The sequence below is a fragment of the Podarcis raffonei genome, chromosome 13 (assembly GCF_027172205.1).
Source record: "Podarcis raffonei isolate rPodRaf1 chromosome 13, rPodRaf1.pri, whole genome shotgun sequence".
NCBI classification, from domain to species: domain Eukaryota; kingdom Metazoa; phylum Chordata; class Lepidosauria; order Squamata; family Lacertidae; genus Podarcis; species Podarcis raffonei.
In genome coordinates this window covers 38,803,572-38,817,896 of record NC_070614.1, presented here as the reverse complement: position 1 = coordinate 38,817,896, position 14,325 = coordinate 38,803,572, and the positions used below count along the sequence as shown (strand labels likewise).

The 14,325-nt window shown below is 47.6% G+C and overlaps 2 protein-coding genes across 3 annotated transcripts; one reads left to right on the top strand and one right to left on the bottom strand.

Annotated features, from left to right (window-relative positions):
- Positions 1–350: 350 nt before the first annotated feature.
- Positions 351–6,867, top strand: RPL18 (ribosomal protein L18). Its single transcript, XM_053361682.1, has 7 exons — positions 351–513; positions 3,554–3,640; positions 3,980–4,087; positions 5,133–5,231; positions 5,657–5,780; positions 5,888–5,957; positions 6,717–6,867. The coding sequence occupies exons 1-7, from the start codon at positions 511–513 to the stop codon at positions 6,790–6,792; spliced, it is 567 nt and encodes a 188-aa protein (XP_053217657.1). The 5' UTR covers positions 351–510; the 3' UTR covers positions 6,793–6,867.
- A 540-nt stretch (positions 6,868–7,407) lies between these two features.
- Positions 7,408–14,099, bottom strand: LOC128399864 (uncharacterized). Of its 2 annotated transcripts, none has more exons than XM_053361679.1 (4): positions 14,010–14,099; positions 10,901–11,148; positions 9,761–10,279; positions 7,408–8,028 (listed from the first exon to the last, which is right to left on the bottom strand). In XM_053361679.1, the coding sequence occupies exons 2-4, from the start codon at positions 11,063–11,065 to the stop codon at positions 7,561–7,563; spliced, it is 1,152 nt and encodes a 383-aa protein (XP_053217654.1). In that variant the 5' UTR covers positions 11,066–11,148; positions 14,010–14,099; the 3' UTR covers positions 7,408–7,560. The 2 variants fall into 2 exon arrangements, with proteins under 2 accessions (XP_053217654.1, XP_053217656.1); XM_053361681.1 differs by having other exon boundaries at positions 10,901–11,145; positions 14,010–14,092.
- Between the last annotated feature and the right edge of the window lie 226 nt (positions 14,100–14,325).

Sequence of the window (14,325 nt, the reverse complement as noted above, 5' to 3'; positions counted from 1 at the left end):
CTGATGCTGATTATGACTCACTGAGCTCAGGCACAAAATGGCAATATGGAAATAATAACTCTGAATATATCTGCAACCTGCAGAGCATTTCTTTCTTTTCTTTTTAAAAGCATCTCTGTTTATATTTTCCTTGCACAATCAGCCCTTAGCTTGAAAAAGCATTGAAATCCTGGCTTTGCTTCTACTTTTTCGGGTGGGCGGGCGGTATTAACTACATGTTGCTGCCCAGCATTAGCTGTGAGATTTCTCTTTCGTTTCCTATCGGAGAAGGGGTATAGTGGAAACGATATACAGTACTGTACAGTAAATAAAAGAAACTAGGAAGCTCCGTCTTCGACCCAAGGAATTGTCAGTCTACAGTTGTCGTACGACTATGGTGCACATCGTAGAATTACTATAGAGAACAGAAGCCACGCCCCTTCCTCCCGTCTCGCCCCTTCCGTCCCCACAATTCTTTGCGCTCCTACAGCCTCTTCCTTTCCCTTTTTTCCGGGCGCCGCTGACGCTGCCATGGTGAGTCCTGATATCGGAGGGAGGTGGGAAGTGAATCGGTTGCAATCCTTCCCGGGGAGTCGGCGTGGACAGCGGGTGGTGCCGCGCCGGTGTGGAGAAGGGCCTGGAATGCCCGGGGAGACTAGTATTGGCGGGCGCAGCCGGTGTGTGTCTCTCTTCAGGAGCAGGATGGATTTGGGGCCTAGGAGCGTTGCGGGAGCCGCTTAAAATTGGACAGAGGAAGGGGGAGTCTACATGCGTGTGTGCACGTCCTGACATTACACAGGGGGGAAATAAAAAAACACGTCTTATCTAGAACACCATTACGGGCTCGTTATATGGTAAAAAAGAAGGCAGACGAGAAGCTGCGGCACGCTTTCTCAGAAAAGTTTGCTCTTAATACCCAGCTGAAACGTAGCCGTTCTCCGTCTCTGCGTCTTTGGTATTTATAGTTCTTGCTGTAACAGCCATTATCGATCTCGACATTTTGGGAAGGGTCGTAGTTCAGTGGCGGGGCATCTGCCTGGCATGTGGAAAGTACCTAGTTCAGTCCCTGGCATTTCCAGGTAGGGCTGGGAGAGATTCTTGCCTGCAACTTGGGAGAGGTGCTGCCTATCCATGTGGACATTTCTGAGTTAGATGGACGAATGATCTGACTCTATAAGGCAGCTTCCTGGTTTCTAGAAATACTGCACTTTAAAGCCTTTCAAAGCTGAGTACCTTTTAATAACATGGAGCATGGACGTTCAGCCTTTGCACGAGGAGCATAATAGCTTTAGAACGGAGATGGGGTTTTAATTCACTGTTACCAATAAATAACCTGTGACCCTTCTGGATGTTGTTGAACTCCACCTCCCATCAATGCCAACAAAAAAGGTCAAGTGATTAGGTACGGTGGGAGTTTCAGTCTAGCATCATCTTGAGGGGCTGCAGGTTGTCCATTCCTGGTGCCAACCAGTGAGGTTTACATCATAGCAGCAGCAGCAGTAGGTGTGGCCATAGTGAGAAAGGAGTACGGAAGATGATGTTTACTTTTGTGTAATAGAACTTTATCCATGCAGGTGTGAATGGGAAGGGGGGCATCTTAGAAGCAGGGAATGGGGCCATTGCATTGAGAATGGATTTTCCAGCTAGGCAGAACCCTTGGTTGTTCATGATAAAGAAAGAGAGGGGCGTAGTGTGGTGGGTCCTTTCGGCATGGCCATGTGGGAGGTGAGCATGCAGGCAATTAACAGGTTCTGATGTGAAAGAATAGCTTGGATGAACGGAGCTTGTGTGTGCAGAAGATGAACATGTACTTGGGGTGTCTGTCGTCATGAAACAATAAAAAGGGAACCCACTTATTAAACTACATGCAGTAACAAGCAACTTAGACCACAAACAAATTTGTTTTGAATATCAACTTCCCTTGGTTGTATTATTATTATTACAGTATTACCATTAATTGAATTTGTATACCACTTTTTATCCACAGATCTCATGTCAGTTCACAATATAAAACACACAATAAGAATAAAATCAAACCAATAATCCCTCTCTCTCAAACACATTTAAAGAAAAGGCCCGTTCTTATGGTGCCACCCTCCAGACTTTCATAGAGGCCTCAGGATGATCTCAGCCTCCTAGTGGGTTCATATGGGGAGAGGCGCTCCTTGAGATATTGCAGTCCTGAACCATTAAAGGCTTTTTAGGTCAAAACCAGCACTTTGAATTGGGCCCATAAACTAATTTGCAGCCAGTGCAGTTGGGCCAGGATCAGTGTAATATGCTCAAACCATCTTGCGCTGCTGAGCAACCTGGCCACTGAATTCTGCACTAGTTGAAGTTTCTGCACCATCATCAGAGGCAACTCTATGTTGAACATGTTGCAGTAATCCAGCCTAGAGGTTACCAGAGCATAGAACAGTAGTTGGGCTGTCCCTGACCAGATAGGGGTGCAGCTGGACCACCAGCCCAGTATTTAGTTATTGCAGAAACATCATTCTTGTGCATTTGGCATCGTACTTGCAGAATGGTTTGCATCTACAGTGGTACCTCTGGATACGAATTTAATTCGTTCCGGGGGTCCGTTCTTACCCCGAAGCATTCACATCCAGGGGCGCCTGTTCTGCACATGCGTGCGGGGCGGAAACCTTTCCGTTACTTCCAGGTTTGCCACGTGTAGCCCAAAGAATACGTATCCAGAGGTGTTCGCAATTAGAGGTACCACTGTAGTTGCTGGTTGTAATTAGATTAGTGTAATCCCTGTACTTCTTTCCTCTTGCACATTGCTCATTTTGGGGAGGGGTTGCAGCTAACAGGGTACAGCACATGCCTTGCATATGGAAGGTCCCAGGTTTAATCACTGGCCTCTGCAATCAAGGCTGGGAGAGACCCTGGAGAGCTGCTATCCATCATTGTTGACACTGCTGAACCAAATGGACCTCTGTCACAACCTATCACATTAGTGCTGTCATGGGGAATTTTGAGAATAGTTTTCTTCCCAACTTCTCTTTTACCTAAGCTTCTGATCAAAGAGAAGGTGGACAACTAGTTGGCAACACTTTATAGCATACAAAATGTCCCAAAGTCTTTGAACGTTGATTGTCTTCACAAGCCTCTCTATGTGAGAGATTGTTTATTTGGCACCATTCTGCAGATGAAAAAAATGAGGCTGAGAGGGAAATTGCTACCAAAATTAACTGCAGTTTTGTGCATATTTACTAAGTAGTAAGTCCCACTATTTTCAGTGGAACTTAACTGCCATCTGTACAATACCTTTAAACGCTATGATACCACTTTAAATGGTCTTGGCTTTCCCCCAAATAATGTTGGGAACTGTAGTTAAGGGTGCTGAGAGTTGTAGGAAGACTTTATTTCCCTCAGAGAGCTACAATTCCCAGAGTTCCCTGGGAAGAAAGCATCAGGTTGGTGAAGGCTGGCACAGTATATGCTGCCCAGTCATAAAGAAACCCAACATTTCTATATCTCAGAAACGAGGGAGGTGTGGTTGTATATAGGCACGTCTGGCAGATTCTCGCACAAACCCACTTATGTGACAGTCTCTCTTTCTTGGTCCCAGGGAGTCGACATACGCCACAACAAGGACCGGAAGGTTCGACGCAAAGAGCCTAAGAGTCAGGATATCTACCTTCGCCTCCTGGTCAAGGTGAGAACCAGCGCGATTGAAAACCTTTGGTTTCGGAGATGGCTTAGAGCCAGAATTCCCACAGGTCATTTTCTCCCTCTCCCCCCTTCACCCATGCTTATTTGTGTGGTGGTGGCATGCTGGAATGTGTGGGTCTTTTTGCAGAAGGAAGGCTCTAAGGAATTTGGGAGGCTGGGGCGGGGGACTGACCTGCTGTGGAAAAACAGAATTAGTGGATTATATTTGGAGGCTTGTTGGGCTGGAAGCTGAATTGTGGACATAATATGGAAAGGGAGGGCAAAGGGACAGGCCAACGAGACTCCCCCAAGTATGCTGTCAACCCCTTTGTTGCCTCTTCAGCTCTACAGATTTCTTGCTCGACGGACCAATGCAAAATTCAACAAGGTGATTCTGAAACGGCTCTTTATGAGCCGCACCAACAGGCCTCCGCTGTCCGTTTCCCGCATGGTAAGTGCAGATTCCCCTCCCAATCTCTCTATCTTTTTTTATACACTTCCACAGGATGCCCTACATAGGAATTCTCAGCGAAATCTTTTGCTTTATCATAACACACCACCCCTCCAGATCCAAGTTCAGGAATAAACAGCCACCTCTGGCGTGACTTTGCCAGCATTTTTCAAGCAGTGGAGCAAGGCAGGAAGATAGGAAAGGAGCAGGACTATGTGGCCCATGGTGTGGCTTTCCCCTATTTAAGGGTATCAGAAGAGCCTGGCTAGATCTGTCGAAATGTTCAATTTGCGCACATTCTGTTCCTACTGTGGCCAACCAGATGCCTATGAGAAACTCACAGGCAGAACTTGAGGGCAACAACAGCACTCTCCCTGCTTGTGATTCCCAGCAACTGTTGTTCAGAGGCATACTGCCTCCGACAGGGGAGATGGAATATCTCCATTGTGTCTAGTAGCTGTTGATATCCTCCACAAACTTGTCCCCTTTTAAGCCCATCCAGATGGGCGACGTATAAATAATAGAGTAATAATAATGCTTATTATTATCCTCATCATCATCCAAGTTGGTGGCAGTTAGTTGCATCTTGTGTGAACAAATACCATAGGTTAAGTATGCATATTGTGAAGGCTTTCTTTTCCCAGTCCTGGATCTTCCAACTTTCAGCTGCTTAGGTTCTAGTATTATGAGAGAGAGAGAATAACTTTTCCCTCCCCACATCTTTATCATGTTGCCCACCCTTTTTTTTCTAAACTAAAAAGGGCAATGCACTCCTTCCCCAACCCCAAAGCAGGTTGCTGTGCAGGTTGATGGCCCAGTAAATCTAGTGAGATATGCAGCTGATCATGCTAATGCAAGTTATAGGAGGAAATGGAGAGGCAGATCCATTCTCCCGCTGTCCCAGTTAAAGTAACCTGAGCGTACAAGGGTGCACATTCATATATAAAAAAGGAGCCCACTCCTTGTCATATAGTTAAACCACTGCCTGCTGTTCAGACAGTTAATACGTGCGCATTCACTGTGATCACTCTTTCTCCCTCTCCAGATCCGTAAGATGAAGCTCCCAGGCCGGGAGAACAAAACTGCTGTCGTGGTGGGTACAGTGACTGATGATGTTCGCATCCAGGAAATCCCCAAACTGAAGGTAGCTTGGCTAGTTGTTGGAGGAGCTGTTCAAAGGGCAGGAACTCAAGAGGCTTTAGGCAGCAGGAGGCATGTTGCTTTGACAGCCTTGAAAACTGGAGGCGTATAGGAATGCCTAATAGGCATGTGATGGCATGGAAGTGGTTGGCGCATGCAACTTATAATTGTACATGCAGTTGATGGCTGGTCATCGCTTGGACTGTGATCTGTTTATGGGTTTTAGTTCATTAAGCATTCCAGGTCTGCTGCCTGGTTAATCAGGAGAGCATCCTTTTATCCAATCAGAATGTTCTGATTCAATCAATTAATTGCATCCCTAGTTATAATAATTAGGTTGGGGTATAGGTGAAGGTGCAATTTTATTTTTGGAGCAAACAAATGACATACTTCATCTCACATTGCAACCTGTTTCCCTTTTCCTCCAAGGTTTGTGCCCTGAGAGTGACCCGAGGAGCCCGTACCCGCATCCTGAAAGCTGGTGGCCAGATCATGACTTTTGACCAGTTGGCCATGGCTGCCCCCAAGGGCCAAGGAACTGTGCTGCTTTCTGGTGAGTCCGGAGGATGGTACCAAGCTCTTGAGGCTTGCAAAGTTCTTGCAGATGCTAGTTTGCTGCTCAGTATGACTAAAGCATCTTTTCTGACTTGCCTCCTGCAGGACCCAGGAAGGCTCGCGAAGTTTACAGGCATTTCGGCAAGGCCCCTGGAACCCCACACAGCCACACAAAGTGAGTACCTCAGGCTCCAGGTCTCCTGCTAGCCTCTTCCCATTTTCCTGTATTTGCCTAAAGCTATGCTGCACTTCAAGATAACTGTAGGTTTTTTAGGAAAAAATAGGACTTTTCTCCTGTTTACACAATCACTTTATTACTTCCTGTTCTTCTGTGGTATAGCTTCAGTATTATACTTACAAAGGGCCCTAAAAGGCCTTTTCTGACCTTTGAATTCCATTCTTCCAAGGAATCAAGTCTTGGAAGTCTCACCATAGCGTTCTGAACCTCATAGTTGCCTAAGAGAGTTAATTAGGCTATCCTGTGAGCATTAAAACAGGCTTCCCACACCCAATCCCAAGTATTTCAACTAGTTGGCAACACTTTATAGCATACAAGACACATTCTCTTGCATGGTTTGCCATACAGCCATGACCCCCCATTTGCCTCTTTTTCTCTGTACTCTAGAAGTTGGAGAGGGGTTTGGATTCAGATTACAGCTCTTGGATTTCAGAAGCTCTGGGAATTTTGGGAGAGGAAGCAGAGTAAATTCCATTGACGCCTTCTCACTTTTTCAGGCAGCTAGGACAGTCTGTGGGAGGGGGGAGCCTTTTTGGGGTTAGGGAGGTGAAGGATAGAAGGTGGGAGCAAGAGAGCCCCACGATTCTCCAGCACCTCTGAATTCAGAGGCTACTCCTTCCTGAAGCAGTGTATCTACTAAGCAAGAGCAGGCTCCTATTTGTGTTACTAACTCCTCTTACATTTTCCACTTTGCAGGCCATACATCAGATCCAAGGGCCGCAAGTTTGAGCGGGCTCGAGGTCGCCGTGCCAGTCGAGGCTACAAAAACTAGATTGGGTCTTGAAATATTTGAAGGCTGTGATGCGATGAATTAAATTTGCTATTCTGAATATAAATTAAAAACCCCCATGTCGTGTCATTTGTTAAGACAGTCAAGCACTAGGAAGATTGTAAAGGCAGGTTGTAGACCCAACAACGTCTGGTTTACCTGAACGTCAGTCCTTCTCAGGATGTCTCTCCCCTCCCAACCTGCTTTGAGTCTTCCCACAATCTTTACTGAACATGAGTGGATGAGATGACCCAATAATTATACTATACAATTATACTTATAATTATAATTATACTATACAATAATTATGTGAAGTGTTTTGGAAATGTCAGACATAAAAGGAAAGTGTCAGGGAGGGAGGGAGAGAAGACTTCTTAAAGAGAAGTATTTGCAGGAGCTGGAGGGTGGGAGACATGTTGGTTGGAAAAAGCACCCCTGCTGGTGCTTATCAGTTACTGAACTAGAATTTTAAAATACAGTTTAGGGAAGACTCTTTTTTTTAGATAAAAGTATTGCTAAATGTTAGGTCTGGGGGTGCTCAACCAAGATATCAAATGAATTTTGGATTAGTTTCCTGGTTACTATCTCTGGTGGTCAAGGAAAGCAGAAACACTGGTGTCCTAAAAGGTGCATTCATTCTGCAGCACGGATTCTGACACACCAAGTAGGGCCCAGCAATAAAATTACAATGCAGGTGTGGGAATAGGAGCAGCGTTCAATGGAGGTGACACAGAAGTGTTGAGACTGTTGGGGGAGCAGGACTCCTTTGCCCTAGCCTAGCCCCATGGGGTCGTGCAGCAGGCAAGCCAGGTAGCAGGAAATGGTCCATGCCCTGCCCACTTGGCCCTCCATGTTCTGCGGGTGAACAACACGCAGGAAGCGGTAGCCGAAAGCCTTGTCCGTCAGGCTCCGCAAGCTCAGCACTTGCCTCTTGGCCGCCTCCTGCTGGGCTGTCAACTCCACAGGCCCTGCCTGCAGGAACGGCGGCAACACAGGCAATTCTTTGCCAGTCCCGGCACTGAACGTCAGGAAACCGCTGGGAGCAGCCAGAGCATAGCCGTGCACCGAGTACCGAGCCCTGGGAACCTGAGGGGCATCTCCTCCTCTGCCTCTTGAGCGCCCCTGGGCTTCGAACAACAGTTCTGCGCAGTCCAGAGCCACCAGTGGAACGTCATGGTGCCTGAGTGGCTGCTGTGGCTTGAAAGCATCTATGTAGCGCTGGCTGCAGGCGACGGGGATCTGGAGGGAGGAAAACACACCTGTAAGAATGGCCTGCATCAGGGCAGTGGCCCATCTTGTCCAGCATCCTGTTCTCAGTAGACCACCAGGAGCCTGTGGGAAGCCTGCAAGCAGGATCTGAGCATAACGGTACCCTCTCCCTGCTACCTTACTTCTAGGAACTGGTATTCAGAAGCATGACTGCCTCTGACAAAGGCATTTCTAGGTTAAAAACAGGAATGGGGAACTGGGACGAATCTGGCCCTCCAAGCTACTGTTACCTGGCCCTTGGGACTCTCCTCACGCCACACCCCTCCCCCTAAGCCACACTCCTCACTGGCCCTGCTTTGCTCCTTAACTGCTTTTGCCTGCCTGAATTCTTGATCTTTGATGAGACCTCTTGCTTGCCTGGACAGGAGATAGAGGGTACAGTGGTGCCCCGCAAGACGAATGCCTCGCAAAACGAAAAACGCGCAAGACGAAAGGGTTTTTCGGTTTTTGCGTCGCTTCGCTAGACGATTTTCCCTATGGGCTTTATTCGCAAGACGAAATGTCTTGCGAGTTTGTTTCCTTTTTCTTAAAGCCACTAAGCCGTTAATAGCCGCTAATAGCCGTGCTTCGCAAGACGAAAAAACCGCAAGACGAAGAGAATCCGTTCCGCGTGTCTCTTCGTCTTGCGGTTTTTTCGTCTTGCGAAGCAAGCCCATTAGCGGATTAGCGCTATTAGTGGCTTAGCAGATCAGCTGTTAAGCGGCTTAGCGGCTTGGGGAAAAGGGGGGGGGAGGAAAAAAACCCCGCAGGAACTCGCAAGACATTTTCATCTTGCGAAGCAAGCCCATAGGAAATTCGTTTTGCGAAGCACCTCCAAAACGGAAAACCCTTTCGTCTAGCGGGTTTTCCGTCTTGCGGTGCACCACTGTATTTGTTCCCCTGCCCACCCTTAGCACATGGCCCCCAGAAAGAAATGTGGTCCTCATGCTGCAAAAGGTGAATGCAAACATAGGCCAAATTGCTTGATGGCTGGGGGCTCTCATCTCTGGATTGTGAGTTTCAAGGAATGAGGAAAGGGTCAACAGGAAAGGGTGCAGTAGTTCTGCCTTCTGTTTTGATTTGAGAACTGACGGGGGCAAAATGAATTGGAAAGCAAGGACGCACATGCTGCAGTCCAAATCCACAGAAAAGTTGTGAAGTCCTACCTTTGAAACCAATAGGACCAATTCGTTGTGGCTAACATACACCACTTAATTTTAATGGGGACTTCACAGCGGGGTTAATTTTCATTGGGATTTGTGCTCTTGAATACCATTTTTACTACTGAATTCAAGAAAGTTCTCCGTTGGGAGGGGCAACAGCCTAAAAATTAAGCCGGGGGGTGGGAACCAAATCATAGACAATAGAATATGCTTCTGCAGCACACTTTTCTTCCCTTTCTACACATGGGGCTGGGAGAACAGTGTGAACTGGACTTCAGGACTTCATCCACCAGGGGCAGTGCAGGAGCAGTGCAGAAGAGGCCCTTCTCAACCAGCCTTGTGCCCTCCAAGTCGCTGGGGCTGATGGGAATTGCACCTCAAAAGCCTCAGAAGAGAAAGGCGACCATGCACCATTTGAAAGCTCCTTACCACCCACCCTTTAGTCCCCACCCAATTATTCTATGCTCCTTTCACAAACACCATTGCACCTCTCCTTAACTCTCTGGTGTTGTTTTTCCGGGGTGTGTAGAAAGGAGGAGCTCTTGCCTCGCTTTACTCACTTGTCTCAACCTCCGCTCCATGAGCTCCGTCCAGCTGGCCCAGTAGCGGGAGGCCGTGGATTCAGAGATGTGGAACCGGAAGGCCAAGTCCTGAAGCAGCAGGCCCAGGCGCAGGCGGACGAGCACCAGGAAGAGCTGGTTGTCGGGGCTGAGGGCACTGTGGGGGCTGCCTTCCGGCCCCCCCACCTCCCCATGCTTGCCCTCGAGGAGGAAGTCCAGAAAGGCCACCAGGCGGGGGTACCTGTCGAAGCCTGTGTAGAACCTCAGCCGCTTGCCGTCGCCCTTGACGCTCTCGAGGGAGAAGGCCCCGTGGTGCGCTTGGGCCTCACGCTGCCCCCTCAGCTGCCTGCTCAGCGAGAGGACGGTGGCGCCGCTGGCATCCAGCTCCTTGCGCATGCGATGCCCTGCAGACTCCAGCTGCTCCTGCTCCCAGCGCAGGTTCCGGTTCTCTTCCTCCAGCTGTGAGACGCGCTCTCCGAGGTGGGAAAGGAGAGCCCAGTTCTCGCTGTCCGCGCTCTCCTGTGTGCGGCGAAGGACAAAATGGTGGCGTTGGCATGGCTTTCCCCAAAGTTGCCCCCACCCAACTCTGCTCCCTGCCCACCTAGTCAGCCCGGACACTGAGGTCCAGTTCCAAGGGCCTTCTGCCACTTCTCTCATGGCAAGAAGTGAAGTTACAGGGAACCAGGCAGAGGGCCTTCTGGGCAGTGGTTCCCGCCCTGTGGAACACTCTCCTGTCAGATGCCAAGGAAATAAACAACTACAGTGGTACCTTGGGTTACAGACGCTTCAGGTTACAGACTGCTAACCCAGAAATAGTACCTCGGGTTAAGAACTTTGCTTCAGGATGAGAACAGAAATCGTGTGGCCGCAGCGCGAGGCCCCATTAGCTAAAGTGGTACCTCAGGTTAAGAACAGTTTCAGGTTAAAAACGGACCTCCAGAACGAATTAAGTTCTTAACCCAAGGTACCACTGTATCTGAGTTTTAGGAGACATCTGAAGGCAGCCTTCCATAAGGACGTTTTTATGTTTTATTGTGTTTTTATATTTTGCTGGAAGACTCCCGGGGTGGCTGGGACAACCCGGTCAAGATGGGCAGCATATAAATAATAAAATTATTATTAGTCACTGGTCACCCTCACCTTCAGCTCTTGGTGTTCCTTCTGGTTGGCTTCCACCGCTCCCTGCAGGCTAAGAAGGCGCTCGCTCTGGCGGTGGGCTGTGTCCTGCAACTCCCTCACAAGCCTCTTCAGGGCATGTCCTCCTTCTGGTATGCAGTATGCGTCGTGGTCATGCAATGCAGCCATGCCCTCGCAACAGGGTGACGTGCTGGTGTTTTTCACCTGCTCACCTGCCACAACCAGGTCACCAGGACCAGAGGGAAGGCCTACTGGACAAAGATTGGCTTATTGGTATTTCAACAGCGTGGTTGTTGCTTCAAGGGTCATCCTTATTCCTGGCCCTTGGTGCCACTTCGCCCCCTTCCAAGAAGCTCTGGAAAATGTAGTGCCCTGAAAGGCTAAAGGCACGGTAACAAATTTGCTCACCTGGTGTCATCTCTTTCCTCCACCCTCCCCATGCCAAACTGTTTTATCCTAGAAGACCTACAGTGGCTCCCAGTACGTTTCCAAGCACAATTCAAAGTGTTGGTGCTGATTTTTAAAGCCCTCAACAGCCTCGGCTGAGTAGACCTGAAGGAGTGTCTCCATCCCCATCGTTCACCCCAGACACCGAGGTACAACTCCGGTTCTCTCCCTGTGAGAAGTGAGGTTACAAGGAAGCAGGCAGAGGGCCTTCCCATCAGATGTCAATGAAATAAACAACTATCTGACTTTTAGAAGACATCTGAAGGCAGCCCTGTTTTGGCAGGTTTTTAATGTTTGATGTTTTATCCTGTTTTTAATATTCTGTTGGGAGCCGCCCAAAGTGGGTGGGGTATAAATATATTACTTACTTGAATCTTTTAGCTTCAACACTGGGATTTTTATTGACCGAACTGCTTCACTATGTGGCTGTATTGGTACATTATTATTGCTGGATTTATTTGTGGGGTGTGATTTTTGGCTTCAGGAACCTATCGAAGAGCTGGGGGCCAAAGAAGAAGTTTAATTACTTGGGCAGATATATCTTTGGTATCTGGTATCTTGAAGTAGGAGTGATTCAATTTATTAAATATTTTTTTTATCCCATTCTTCAGGCAACCCTCAACCCCACCCCACAACGATCCAAACCAGGGATAGTGGCAGGCACTGTGTGTCTGGGACAGAGAGCCTTGGGCTCAAGGACCAAATGCCCCTTTGTACTTGGCCCTTGAGACTCTCCCCCAAGCCAGACCCACTCCTTGGCTCTGCCTCTGCCTGTGAATGGCTGCTTTGAGTCTGCACTTAATGATTTATTGTGGCATGTTAGTTACACTGCTGCAGTCGTGGAAAACTGGAACCCCAACCTCTGGCTGTTGACTGGAGCTGGTTATCTGCACTGAAGAATCTGCACCGGCTGCTAATGTGCTGCTGGGCCAGATTGAAGATGCTGAGTGTATAAAAGCCTTGGGACCACCTTTCCCTATGTATTCCTACCTGTTATCCTGATATGTTCTGCAGCAGCATTGCTAGCTGGTCCCTTGTGCCACATGGAATTGAGCACAGCAGACTCTATACTGTGGAATTTATTCAATTTGTTGATTCGTTTTTTACTCTAGCTTAAAAACCTGTTTATTTTTGCAAAGTTACCCTGCCATGTGAGCAGTTTTACATTCTTCTGATCTCTGCTTTTACCTTTAATTTTATGTACACCACTCTGAGAAGATCTCCCCCTTTTCATTTAGTGGTATAGAAATTTATGTACAGTACGTATAAATAGATAAGCCTTGGAAAGTCCAAGCTCGCCTCTTTGCCATCCCAAAGAAACAAGGGATTCCGTGTTTCCAAGAAGCCCACACACCTCCCCCTGCCAGCAAACCAGTGAGGCTCCTCTCTGATTTTACACTGCACAAATACCCTGTGCTCTCCCAGAAATCTCTGCTTCTCATGTCCAAGAAGGAGATACATTGCTGCTGTGTCAGCTGCAAGCTAGGTCTGTGCTCCTTCTTCATGCCTCCATCTCTGGCCCGCAGGGGGGCAGCACATACCCACACTGGCTCACGGCATTCCTGTTAGGAGGAGGATTACATTTTGTGGGCCTCTCCAGACTGATGTTCTATTGCAAGTTTCATCCGCAACATGTTCTTTGACACAAAAATAGTGGTCGACTTATTCTGCTTTAGCTTGCGATGCTTCCCTGATACTACCACACGATTGTTTTGTAGAGCAACAAAAGAGGGACAAAATCAAACTGGAACATGTGTGGCATAAAAATTACAGAATATCAGCAGGAAGGTGCAGGATATTTGCATCTGATTGGAATGGAGGAATGTGACTACAGGATTGAAAGTGGGATCCTGTCTGACCACCGTGATAGCATCATGAGTATAGATCATCATAAATGTGCAGTAAGAAGAACATCTGGAGGAGTCCCTGTTTAGTAGTACCATGTCTTTAATGTACACAAGAATCACCACAACCCCTCTCCTGATTTGGGGTTAACTTGGAGATTCACCATGACTTCAACCTTATCTTTCATAAGCAAGCAAGACAGACCATACAATTTTTTAAAACCTGCATACATCACTGCGACTAACATAACAGACATTAAATTTTCACAGCAAATTGTTTCTGCTTCTGCCTCGGTTGCTCTTATGTGACACACAAGGTATCAGAGCAATACAGAAACCATTTGCTATGTGAATTTAAGATGATCTCTGTTTTGTTAGCCGCTGTTACAATATATAGTTTTAGTCAAAAGTGACGAACTGCATCCTTCCAGGATCCAGACTATTTTTCATATATGGGTCATAGCTGTCAACTTTCCCCTTTTCTTGTGAGGAATCTTATTCGGAATAAGGGAATTTCCCTTTAAAAAAGGGAAACATTGACAGCTGTGATATGGGTACATATAAAGAAAACATTGCTGCAAAAATACTTGGATCCTATTAAAATGTACAAGGAGAAAAGATACAGACGTAATACTCTCTCCCCCCTCCCCACTCTCTCTGAGAAGCTATGAAGCAATAAAGTGCAGATGCATATATGAAGCGTAACAGGGAGGGATTGCTGTCCGAATTTGTGGAGCATCAATACTGATGAGAAGGGGAGCCCTGAGATAGGCTGAAAGCGGCAGGTTTGGGGATGGCGATGCACCCCTGTTGCTCAGTACCTGGGAGGGACCGCAGCTCAACTCCATCGCGCTGGCTCTCCCAGCCTCGTTTCCGATCCAAAATGGCCGCGGCATTGAATCAGCCCTATCTGTCTCTACTACCGCGAAAGGCGCTGTCTGGTTTTCCCTCAACCAAGATGGCAGCATCATACTCGAAAGGAATGAATGAAGCGCGCCAGGAGTTGGGTCCTAGTTGCTGCGTAAATAGTGGATTCCCTCATTAACTTTTTTTTTCCCTGAGGGAAGAGAGAATCACAAAAAGTAAACACACACACACACACACACACACAGAGTTTCGTGACGCCTTAAAAACTAA

What these genes read in the sequence shown, in the direction of transcription:
- RPL18 (XM_053361682.1), top strand. An exon ending in ACCTTCGCCTCCTGGTCAAG is followed by an intron (nt 3,641 to 3,979) that starts GTGAGAACCAGC and finishes TTGCCTCTTCAG; the next exon opens with CTCTACAGATTTCTTGCTCG. An exon ending in ACCCCACACAGCCACACAAA is followed by an intron (nt 5,958 to 6,716) that starts GTGAGTACCTCA and finishes TCCACTTTGCAG; the next exon opens with GCCATACATCAGATCCAAGG.
- LOC128399864 (XM_053361679.1), bottom strand. Translation starts at nt 11,065, where the DNA reads ATGGCTGCATTGCATGACCACGACGCATACTGCATACCAGAAGGAGGA. An exon ending in AGGAACACCAAGAGCTGAAG is followed by an intron (nt 10,280 to 10,900) that starts GTGAGGGTGACC and finishes CGCCGCACACAG; the next exon opens with GAGAGCGCGGACAGCGAGAA. An exon ending in TGGAGCGGAGGTTGAGACAA is followed by an intron (nt 8,029 to 9,760) that starts GTGAGTAAAGCG and finishes TCCTCCCTCCAG; the next exon opens with ATCCCCGTCGCCTGCAGCCA.